The following is a 12,360-nucleotide window of genomic DNA, read 5'->3' on the forward strand; positions in this document are numbered from 1 at the left end:
CCCAAAATGGAGCAAGAGGAAAGGAGCATTTCCAGAGGAAAGGGAACACTCACTGCAGCTTCCTGGGATCACAGCCCAGAGGCAGAGAGGTTTTCAGGAGGCATCTCCTGCTTCCCACCCCTGCAGTGGGAACCAAACCCAGCTCCACCAGCACTGGGAGTCCACCATTCCCCCTGCCCCAGTCCTGGGTGGGTGATGACACTGGGTGCCTGCTGTTGGTGGCATTTGGTGGCTGTTGGCATCTCAGTGTGACAAGGGCCCTCTGTGCCACTGCCCTGGGACCAGCGTGTGCAGACCAGGCTGCCCCAAATTTCCTCACCTGGCAGGGACCTGTGCCCTGCTCAAGGGTGTCAGAGGTGCAGGGGGAGCCAAACCTGCCCCCCAGACTGGGGGGAAGCTGCAGCCCCTTGTCCCCCAGCAGCACCCCAACGTGTGGACAGAGCCCAGCCATGCAGTTCAGCAGCACCCAGCTCCTCCCAGAGCCAGGACAGACTCACCCACAGCACCCAGCTGGGCACAGAGACCCCAGCAAGGCCAAAAATACCCAAAAAGCTGAGATGAGAATCCCAGCTGAGCCCTCTGGACAGCACCACTCACACAGAGACCAGAGCTAAACACAATTCCTTCTCCTGATCTGTGGGGTTTTTCTTTTACAAGTAGCTGCCCTAAATTCCCTGTTAGGAGACCAGAGCTAAACACAATTCCTTCTCCTGATCTGTGGGGCTTCTTTTTTACAAGTAGCTGCCCTAAATTCCCTGTTACACACACCAGGCCCACTTGTGGTGGAATTCAGCTCTTACATAAGTGCCAAGCAGTTCCTGAGTCAGCAGTGGCAGAGTCTGTGACTTTGTGTGTCCCCACGGCAGCACAGGATCCTGCAGGCACACAGCCTGCTCCACGGGCTGGCTATTCCTGGAGCACATTTTCCAAACCACAAGAATGGCATTTTCAGTGCCTGCTCACCCTCTGGAGCTGCAGGAAATGCATGGCTGCTTTCAAAATGTCTGGCTGCTCTCAGCACTCCCAGGGCCGGCTGCTGGCGTTCAGTGGCTCTGAACACCTGCCTGTGGCAAGAGGTGGGTTTGTCTCACCCTGACTATTTATCACACCCGCCTCCCAACCTCCTCCACCTCCAGTCAGGCAGTTTTAGCTTCTCCTGCATCTCCTCAGTGCCACCACCGTGGTACTCACTCTGAGTGACGCCTGTCAATGCCACTGAACAACTCCCACAGCTCCTCCGAGCTCAGGATGCCATCAGAGAAATAGTTCTTGAACTCCTCAAATGACAGCTTCCCATCATCTGCATTCAAAGAAAAGGGAAGAATAATTATATATCTGTGGAAAGCAGCATCCCAGCCCTGCGTGGGACGGGGCTGGGCGTGTTCTGCATGATAATTACAGCACAAATCTCCCTGAGAGCCTGGCCCAGCAGCCCAACAAAAACACTGGGTGCTGCTGGAATTGCAGGTGGGAATTTCAGCCCTTTCCTAAAGGTATTCTCAGAAAGGCGTGGCCCTGTCCAAGAACAAACAGCACACTGAGGGCAGCATCAGATCTTCATGGAAAGAAAGTGCTCTCTGTGGACTCAAGAGCTTTTTCCTTCCTCTCTGTAGAGGACTACAGCTCCTGGACTGCATTGTGATCTGCAAGAAAAGCATCTCCTAAACTACCATGAAGGAAAAGAGCCCAAGAGAGTATGGGAAGGCTCAGGGAAACCATTTGTGATTTTGGGCTTTTTGGTTTATGGGTGCTGGATTAAAAACTGGGTAGCAGAGCCTAACTCCCAAATGCCAGGGGCTCCAGGGGCACTCAAAAACAGGATCACCAGACCAGAAGCACCTGTAAAACCCTGGATTGAGCACAGAGCCAGAACCAATCCTGTGACAGCCCCCGGGCAGGGGAAGGGCTTGCAAGGGGCTGTGTCCTGTGTGGTGCACAAATGGGGAATTGGGGGAGCCCATTCCCCAGCTCCTGGGCAAGCTCTGGGATCCAGGTGAAACAGAAAAGCATTTTCCACCCTCCCTCTTCCAGCCAAACCTCCCAGTGGGAAGGAGCCAGGCAGGGAGGGGGAGGCAGCAGCAGGAACAAAGCACTCACCGTTCTTGTCGGCTCGCCGGAAAATCTGCAAGACAAAACACAACAGGGCTCAGCGTGGCAGCAGGGACAGAAGGGCAGCTGAACAGTGAGCCAGGCAGCACCCAGCACCACGGAAAATCACCTCCAGGAGCTCAGGGAGAAGCCCCAGCTGTTGGGACTGCACAGGCTGCTCTGGGAAATTCCCCTTTGCCAAGGATTAAAGCCATTTCTTGCCTCTAATGCACAGAGCTCTTGGCTGAGTGAGCCCAGCACTCACAGCAAGCACCTTTAGAGAACACAGAGGCAAAGCAGACTCCATCCTTGTGATGGCAACTGTTTAATTTTTCAGTCCATTTAAAGGAAAGAACATTAGGAACAAACCCAGTCTGTAAGGAAGCACTTTGTGCATCACCAGCACTCCAGCACCTGCACGGAGGAGCAGCTTTGTAACCACCCCTCAGCACAGCCCTTCCCACAGCACCTCAGCAGGCACACTCACTGCAATTAATCATTAATGAATTAATTAATCTGTAACTGCTTCTGCCACAGAGCACAGCTGGAGAGCTGCTCCAGTTCAGGGTCTCAATTCCCAACCATGAGGCTTCTCCCATGACCCAGGAGAAAGCTGGGGCTGCTCAGCCCTGCTGGGATCTGATTCACCAGGAATTGTTGGGGCTGACTCTAGAGAGGAACAGCATCACTTCTGAAGCCTGGCAATGTTTTCCCAGACCAAAATGTACAAGATTTTGTCCAGCATATCCTAATGGAGCCAACAAGAGAAAATTGTCTATGTGGAAACTGTGCTTTATATCATCCTGGCTTGTGGCTGCATTTCTCTTCTCAGAGAAAAGGAAGGCACAACTTCCCAAGGACATTTCTGGGAATCACAGCGAGGAACCTCAGGGAAAGAAAAAACAATTCTTATCTCATTTACTGCTCCTGTGTTGTTCACAAGTGGAATGCCTGGTGGAAGGTTGTTTACCTGAAGGGAATTGATAATTGGATTCTGGTGTGAATGTTTTGATTCACTGACCAGTTGGACCCAGGTGTGTGTTGGGACTGTCACTGACAGTCACGAGATGCTGGGCAGGGAGTGCAGTTGAGTGCTTGTACAGATTCAGTGTAATATAATATAGAATAATAGGGTATAATAAAGTAATTAATTAGCCTTCTGATATCAATGGAGTCCTCCTCATCATTCCTCCCCTTCATCGGGGTTGCCTTGATTTACTATACTGGCTGATGAAGAAATCTGCAGGTCTGAAGAAAGATTAGGAAAGAAAAAAGGGCCAGGAAAGGAGACAGAACTTTTCTATTCTTGCCCAAGCAGCCCCAGTGGCTGCACAGGCAGCGGTACCACGCCAGCTCTGTGTTCCCAGGCCCTGACATCCCCCTGAGAACCTGAGGCAAAGTAGGAGCTGCCCAGGGAAACCCTGAGCCTCTGGCTTGCAGCTGGGCACAGGCTTTTCTAGGGCTGGAGCTCCCTGGTTCCTGCCCCAGGGCCAGGACCAGGAGCAGGGACAGCTCCTTGGAGGATGCTCCTGTGAGCACAGCGAGCTCCTCCCGCCCCAAGCTGAGGAGCTGGGGCTGCCTTGGGCTGACAGCATCAGGGAACCAACCATCCCCTGGGATCCCAGCCAGCCAGGAAAGGGGCTGGGCACTCCCTGAGCAGCACACAGCACACTCTGTGGAGCTGAGATGGGAACCTGCAGCTCCCAAACACTGCTGATTTCTCTGGGCTTTAGAGCAAAGCTTTCTCCAGGCCAACGGGTTCCTTGTGGTGTCTCACAGATGCAGGGGCAGCACCCGTGGTATTGTATTTGCAGGGATGCCCCAACAAAGGCAGGAATGGTGAATCTGACTCCATGTTGTCAGAAAGATAATTTATTACTTTATGATACTGTATTATATTAAAGAACACTATACTGTACTAAAGAATACAGAAAGGATACTTACTGAATGTTAAAAGATAATAATGAAAACTGGTGACTCTCTCCAGAGCCCTGACACAGCTTGGCCCTGAGTGGCCAAAGAGTGAAAACAACTCCCAGCAGAACCCAATGGAACAATCACCTGTGGGTGAACAATCTCCAAACACATTCCACACGTGAGCACAACACAGGAGAAGCAAATGAGATCAGAATTGTTTTCCTTTTCTCTGAGGCTTCTCAGCTTCCCAGGAGAAAAGCCCTGGGTGAGGGGATTTTTTCAGAGAATGTGAATGGCACACCCGTGGGTCCCACCCTGCCATGGACTCTCCATCAAGGGAGAAGCTTCATCCTGCAGAGCTCTGTGCCATCAGAGGGACACATGGCTCGTGTAGTGACACCTCTGTGGCTCCAGGTGTCACAGAGGCCACCGAGCTCATCCCAGAGACAGCCAAACGTCACCCAGGCGCTTCGAGCGAGGGCAAACATTTCCCACTCACGGGCTGGCCTTGCTCAGCAGGGTTTCTCTGCGGGCTCAGAGAGAGAGCACAACTTCAGGGGAGATGCCCTGGGGCTGAGGAGGTCTCTAATGTGGGCTGAGCCCATCCTGGCTTCAGCAGGAGCCTGAGCACACAGAGTGGATGCCTGCTCACGAGGCTCAGTGAGTTACACGAGCCAGTGCTGCCTGGAGCTCCAAAGGAACGTGGCACAGGCAGGAGCTGTGAGAGCCCCCAGGGCAAGGCCACATCTGCTGCAGAGTCCCTGGCACGGCTCTGCCTGCAGCCAGCCTGCCCCTGCCCGAGCCCAGGAGCAGCTCCAGCCCAGCCCAAGCAGCACAGAGCCCTTCCACGCTCCACGGGGCCAGTGCTGGGCACCGGCACAGGCTCAGCACTGAGGGCTGTCCCCAGCGAGGACAGCACCCTGGACAAAGCCAGGGGAAGGTGATACAAAGCCAGGCTGGGAGTGGGATCAGGGCCCTACAAGGAATCCCCCTCTTGCCTCAGGGTGCAGCCCCAGAGGCACGGGGGCACTGCTGGAGCCTGGGATGCTTCCCTCAGCCCTTGGGCTTGTGCCCAAGCAGCCGCAGCCTCATGGGACCGAGGGAAGAGGCACTGGAACGGCATTTATTTATGGGATGAGCCCCACACGTACCCCAGACAGGGAGGAGATTACAGGATTTCTCCCTGCCTGCAGGTCCGGGGAGGGGACAGCTGCCCTGGGGACAATGCGACATCGACCCGCGGCAGGCTGAGGCAGGCTGCGGCCAGGCACCAGAGCGCCGTCCTTCCCGAAGCTCCCGTGTGCCGGGAGGGGACAGAGCAAGCCCCGAGCCTGAGGGACCAATCTCCCTGAGCTGGAGATGCTGCACAGGGCCATGGCAGCACTGCGGTTAGCACCGCGCCTGCAGCGAAGCGTCTCGGGCAAAGCCCTCCTCCTCCTCCTCCTCCTCCTCACTTCTCCCAAAGGCAGGGGATGTGCTGGCGGGTCCCAGCGGAGCAGCAGCCACCGGGATGTGTGGTGGGCAGCGCTGCCGGGAGGCAGGCGGGGCTCCTGCCCTGCTGCAAGGGGATGCTCACCCCGACCAGCCTGGGGGCAGCTGGGCACCGGCCAAGTGCCCAGACCCAAAGGTGCAGCGATTAAACTCACCCTGCCGAGCTCCGGAGCAAAGGTGGGAGCAAAGGAGTCAGAGGGTAGAGGAAGAGAAGGCGTCAGAACCCGGAAAGCAGCTGCTAGCGTTGTTAACATTTCCCATTTTAATTGCTTTAATGACACCCTGAGGGATGGATGTGCGACTCAACGAGTGCCCTGAGGAGCTGAACTGGAACACAGCTGTCACCACCCGCCCCCTCCTGCCCACCTTCCCTCAGCCAAGTAATTAGCGCGGTTAATGATGCTGGCTGCGGAGCCTGGCAGCCCGAGCCCCCCAGGCAGGACAGAGACCCTGACCGCAGCTGGCAGCTGAGCGGCACCACGGCCGCGCTTCCCGGCGCCTCCCTGGCCGTGCCAGGAGGTTTGGACTGGACCCGACGGGGCATTCACCTTCCCAAAGTGCTGCCCGGGATCTGCCGTTCCCCTCCTCTGGGATGGGCTGGGGCACGGGGGGGAACCTGGAGCGGGTCAGGACGGAGATGACAGCTGGGACGTGACAGCTGGCACTGACCTGGGCTGCGCGGGTGCCCGGGCACCTCATCCTTAACCCTCGCTGGCTTTCTCCTCCTCCTCCCTGCGGCAGGGCAGGGGCAGCACCTCTGTCCCCGCATGTCTCCGGTCCACAGGGTGACTCGGAGCGCAGCGGTGCCGGACACTCGGCAGTGCCAGGGCTCTGTCACCAGGGAGATTTGGGCAGGAGCAGGAGGGCCGAGCCCCGCGGAGGTGCTCCAGGGGTGGCTCTGGCCAGGGCTGTGCCACCGGCCCTGGCACATGGCCGGCAGGCAGCCGCCTCCCCCGGAGCCCCGGCCCCTGTCACAAGAGGGGACGCGGTGTGACAGGAGGAACCGTGCCAGCATCCCCGAACACAGAGACACCACCTGCATTTCCAACTCCCCCGTGCCACCCACAGCCGCCAGGATGCCGAGGCAACCTCCAACCCGCACGGAGCATCCTCCTCCGCAATCCCGGAGCGGGAAGGGGCAGGGACAGGGGCTGCACCCGGGGGCTGCCGCAGGCAACGCTCTGCTGGATCCCGTGGCTGTGAACAGCTCCAGGGAACCTTCCACGGCGTTCCTGCCACACAGCTCCCGCTCCGGGAGTCATGACAGCCAGCTCTGGATGAGGCGTGGGCTGTTCGCAGCCACCAGAGGCCCAGCATTCAGCAGAAGGACACGACATCATTACTGAAGCCATCACGACCATGCACAGCTCCGGGCTGGCACGGGCGCATCCCTCGGGCCGGTTCCTCCGGGAAGGAGCCTCACCCCGACGCCAGCCGTGCGGCGGCTCCCCGAGGGGGGCACGGCGAGCCCGGGGCCGGGCAGGGCTGCGGGGGTCCCGCCCGCGGTACTCACGTCGTGGAAGATGGGCAGCGGCTGGCGGTGGGGCTTGGGGCCGCGATCTGCGGAGAGCAGGCACACGGCCAGCAGCTCGGCACACGACATCATGGTCCCGCCGGGCGCGGTGCTGCGGGCACCGGGGCGCGGGGCCGCGGGGAGCGGAGCCGGAGGGTGCAGCGCCTTAGGGCGCGGTGCGGTGCCCTGGGATGCGGTGCGGTGCCGCAGGGCACGGGTTCGGTGCGGTGCCCTGGGATGCGGTGCCGCAGGGCAGGGGCGCTGCTGTACGGATGGGTTCGGTGCGGTGCCGTAGGGCACGGCTCGGTGCGGTACCGTAAAGATGGGCTGGGTGCGGAAAGAACGGCCTCGGTGCGGGAGGGATGGGTCTGGTTCCGAGCCTTAGGGATCAGCTGCGTGCCGGAGAGACGGCTTCGGTTCTGTTCGGTGCTGTAGAGACGGGTTCGGCTCTCTTCCGTTCGGCAGGGTGGCTCGGCTCGGTTGGCTCAGTCCGGCTCGGCTCGGTCCGTGCGCAGGTCGCGCCCCGCCGATCCCGACTCAGCCGAGCGGCTCCGCCGCCCCAGCCAACTTTGGCTCCGCGGAGAGCCCGCCCCTGCCGCCATCCGACTGGCCACGAGCTGTGATTGACATCAATAACCACCAATGGGCTCGGCGGAGCGGAGAGGGGCGGGGCCGCGCTGGGTCCCGGTGCCCGCTGGCCGATGGGGCGGTCTCGCTTGGACCAGAACAGCCCGGTGGGCTCCCACTGCTGGCCTGTGTCACCGGCCCTGAGTGTCCCAGTGCTGGCCCCACGGCAGCCCTGGTTGCCCCAGCTGATCCCAGTGTGGCCACAGGTGGTCTCGGTGTTGTCACTGTTGGCCCCACTGTAGCCCTGGTTGCCTCAGCTGGCCCTGGGCTGGCTCTAGTCTGGTGATGGATGGTCCCAGTGTGGTCGTTGCTGACCCCACCATAGCCCTAAGGGAGGCCCCAGGTGGTCCCAGTTTGACCATGGGTGGTCCCAGTGTGGTTGCTGTTGGCCTCACTGTAGTTCTGATCACACCAATGTGGCCCCAGTTGGTCCCAGCTGAGCCATGGATGGTCCCAGTGTGGTTGCTCTTGCCCCCAGGGTAGCTCTGGTTGCCCCAGATGGCCCTGGGGCTGCCCCAGTTTGACCATTGGTGGTCATAGTGTGGTCATGCCTGGTACTAGCATAGTTTTGGTTGTCCCACTGTGGCTCCAGTTGGTCACAGGTTGTCCACAGGTGGTCCCAGTGTGGTTGCTATTGGCTTTGGGATAGCCCTGATTGTCCCAGTTGGTCCCAGTTTGACCACAGGTGGTCCCAACATGGACACTGATGGCACTTGGAAAGTCCTGGTTTCCTGGATTGGCCCCAGTTTGACCACAGGTGGTCCCACTGTGGTCTTGGTGGCCCTGGAGTGGTCCCCTGAATCCCAGGGTGGTTCCAAATGAGTTCCTGGTGGTGCCAGCTCCTCCAGTGTGCCAGGCAGCCTTTGCTCTGAGCTGCTTCCCTCTGGAGCAGCTGCCAGGATCCCAGTACCTCCAGAGGTGTGAACCCCTCCTGCCCCAGCAGGCTGGGGGACATGATGAGGAGCAGGAGCAGGAGCTGTCCCCATCCCTTGCCTAGCACGGGCGCTTGGGGGCTTGTGCCTCCATTCCAGGATTTCACTTCCTGAGAAAGGAGCATGAACCTGTTTTGCTTGGATTTTACAGAATCCCAGGCAGGCTTTGCCTCCCTCAGCACCACCTCTGCTTTCCCATGGAGCTCTCCAGGCCATCCTGACTGCTGAGCTCAGCTCTGCTTAAGCCTGGTCTCAGACCCAAGCTCCTGGCCCAGCCCAACGTGACCGACTGCAGCACGTGGAGCTCGCTCACCTCTGCTCCCCCTGGGACAGCGTGCTCCAAGCTGAGCCCACAGCACCACAGCTATTTTTACCATCTCCCAGCTGTTCCAGGTGTGTGCAAAGCAAAAGAGGTGGAAAAAGCACAGCTGGGCCCTGGCAGGGGCGTCCAAGGGCTCCAGGGTGCACGTGCACTCACTGCCCTTGGCACGGGGCTGTCCCTGTCCCCAGGGAGGCAGGGAGCTCCAAGGGCTGGAGTGCTGAGCGTGGCCTTCATCAAATCCAACTGAAAAAGGAGCAGGAACAGAACAGAGGTGCAGCAGGGACAGGGGCTCACCTTGCCAGGGAGCATGGAAGGGGCTTGGGTGATGGTCCTGGATCAAAATCCCGCCCTTGGAAGGGCTTCCCACACTCCCATCTGTCCCAAAAATCCACACTTGGTGCCCAGTGGGACCATCCCTGGGAGTCAGCATGAGTTTCCATGTGGGAAGGAGCAGCCTGGCAGTGGGGATGAAGTTCAGGCCAGCTGCTGATGGCAGGAGGTGAGAGGTGCTCCCAACTCCCAGAAAGCCACGGCAGGGAAGGGGGACATGGCCCCGGCTGTGGGGGACACCAGGGCTCTGCTCTGCTCCCCAGCACCTCAAGGGGGGGGGGGAATTAAAGGGAGCAGCCACTCATCAGCATCCCAGAAATAAACAATGCTGCTCTTCAGCTCCCTGAGCTCCCTCCTCGAGGAGGAAACAGGAGAGGTTTTTGGAAGTGGAAATAGGGAAGGGTGGGATGCAGAGGTGGGACAGGACACCCCTGCCTACAGAGACCCCAAACCCCTCTAGGACCCTCTGAGGGGGATTAGCTTAAAGGTTCAAACCCTTATGGGGGGCACCTGATGCCGCTGCCAGCCTGTCCCAGAGCTCACCCCACTGTGGAGCTCTCCTGACCCCCCCAGATCCCAACCCTACAGCACAGGGCAGGACACCCCGGGGCTGCCTGGGCTCAGCACCGTGCCAGATCCTGCCCAGCATTTTCCAGCCCAAGAGCAGCCCAGGCTGGGCAGACATGGTCCCTGTGGGGTGACACTCCTGGCAGTGAGCTGAGAGCCCAGGAGCAGGCAGGATGAGTGCAAGGTGCCCATCCCCTGCCCTGCTGCCTTCACCTGGCAGAGAAAAGCAGCTCTGCAGCAGATAAATCAAACAGGCACTGCCTGGGGCCGCTCCCCAACGCTGCCATGTGCTCTGCTGCCATCAGCTCCCTCTCCAGGCACCCGAAATACCAGAGGGAAGCCCTTCAGCTGCATCATGAATCATCCTGGGAGGCACGGTGGTTATTTTTATGTGGCTCACGCGGAGCTGGCAGTGCAGCCCCAGGGCTGGGCAGTGCTGCTGCAGTGGGACACAGCCCTGTCCCTGCCTGGCTGCCTCCAGGGGTGGCAGTGCCAGGAGGTTCCCTGGGAGGGCAGCGTGATGGTGATGCCATCAGAGAGCTTTGCAGGGGTCCCAGGACGAGGGAAGAGATGAGAATCTTGTCTCCATGTTTCAGAAGGCTGATTGATTATTTTATGATATATATATTATTAAAAGAAAATTATAGATTATAGCTATACTAAAAGAATAGAAGAAAGGATTTCGTCAGAAGGCTTGAAAGGAATAGAATGGAATGATAACAAAATCTTGTGACTGCTCACAGCCTCGACACAGGTGGCTGTCATTGGTCATCATGTAAAAACAATTTCACATGCTGGGTAAAGAATTCTCCAGATCACATTCCAAAGCAGCAAAACATGGAGAAGGTGAAGCTTCTCAGCTTCTCAGGAGAAAAGATCCTAACAAAAGGTTTTTTCATAAAATCTGTCTGTGACACTTTGCCTTCTCTAGGGGGAAAGAGGCAGAGCTGTGCTCCTGGCTGTGGGACAGCCCTGTGGAGCTGAGGATGGCAGTGCAAGTCCTCCCCCTCTCCCTGTGTCCTCTGGCTCCCACAAAAACCATTGCCTGTGCTGGGCTGTAGGAGCAGCAGGGGGTAGGACGGTCAGGACAGACGGACACGAGAGATCTCTGAAGCCTGGTCAGGAACTTGGGGTTTATTGCACAGGGGCTGGGGGCAGGGACCTCCTGGGAGCTGCCAGGCACAGCTTAGAGCAGACCCCAAAGAGGGAGAGAGAGGTAAAGAGAATGGGAAAGAGAGAGAGAGGATGAGAGGGTAAGAGAGCGAGAGCACGAGGTTCCCGTTACAATGCCATAAATCTTCTTCTGTGTGAATATTCTAATTCTCACCAACCAGTCTAGTACAAGATACAAATCCTACAGCATTCACATACAGCCTATAAGAATCATTACATCACCATGCTGTGTTACATTTTAAACCCTAAAAACTCCTCTTTGGGCCCCTTCTGCCAAGCCAGTGGGGTCTGCTCTGCCCCTTGGAGCTGTCTGCAAGCAGAGGGGGTTGTCTGATCCAAAGGGGATTGCCTTCAGCTGGCCACACCATTGTTTTCCAGTTGTTCAGTAACTAAGGGATCTCAAAGCTTGCTTTCATTTCAATCTCCCTTACAGTTTCCATATTCTCAAAATCTTTTGCCAGGCAATATTTATAGGGCTTTCCTGTTTCATCTTCCCCAACACCGGGGTCTCTCCTTGCAGCACTGCAGATCACCATCACCATCACCACCACCATCACCAACACCATCACCATCACCACCACGGGACTAAGCAGAGGAGATGGAGGAGGGATGGCTGGGGAGGAGCTGGCGCATGGCTGGGCTGGGCACCCTGCAGTAACTCATAAAACCTCCAGCACCTGCCAGCTCAGGGGACAAACACCAGGCCAGCAATGGAGCACACAGCAGGCAGGGTCTGTGCCCTCCCACCTGGTCCTGCTCTGGCTCTGTTGGGTCAGAGCAGCAGCAAGACTGTCCCAGTGTCACTGTGTGAAAAAGCCCCATTTGAAGGGGTGGCAGGGTGACAAACTCAGCTCTTCCCACCCAGGCACAGGGGTCACCTACAGTATTCAGCACAATCCCTGGGGCAGGGAGAAACGATGAGGAGAACTCCATTTTATCAGAAGGCTAATTAATTACTTTATTATACTATATTATTCTGTATACTATATTATTCTATTGCTATATATATATTATTCTATTGCTATATATATATTATTCTATTACTATACTATTCTACTATATTATATTATATTATATTATATTATATTATATTATATTATATTATATTATATTATATTATATTATATTATATTATATTATATTATATTATATTATATTATATTATATTATATTATATTATACTATATTTTAACTGAATTTGTGCAAGCACTTAATTGTACTTAACTGTTTAGAATTTTGTGACTGTCAGCTGACAATTTTGACATTTATTTGGTTAATGAATTAAAGTACTTAACTAGAATTTAATTACTAATTCTCTTTAGGTAAACAATTTTTCACAATGCACAGGAGCAGTAAATGAGATAAGAATTGTTTTTTCTTCCTTTGCGGTTCAGAGAATG

The 12,360-nt window shown here is 56.5% G+C and overlaps 1 protein-coding gene across 1 annotated transcript in view; it reads right to left on the reverse strand.

The window, feature by feature from the left end:
* Positions 1–7,102, reverse strand: part of NECAB3 (N-terminal EF-hand calcium binding protein 3) — a gene marked incomplete at both ends in the record, with an annotated part of 30,407 nt that extends 23,305 nt beyond the window's left edge. The window contains 3 exons of the mRNA XM_084218061.1: positions 1,192–1,300; positions 2,098–2,122; positions 7,010–7,102. Of these exons, the coding sequence (XP_084074187.1) occupies positions 1,192–1,300; positions 2,098–2,122; positions 7,010–7,102 (227 nt within the window). The remainder of the gene's footprint in view (positions 1–1,191; positions 1,301–2,097; positions 2,123–7,009) is intronic.
* Positions 7,103–12,360: the final 5,258 nt, after the last annotated feature.

Source organism: Fringilla coelebs, assembly GCF_963513975.1.
Source record: "Fringilla coelebs genome assembly, chromosome: 18".
NCBI classification, from domain to species: domain Eukaryota; kingdom Metazoa; phylum Chordata; class Aves; order Passeriformes; family Fringillidae; genus Fringilla; species Fringilla coelebs.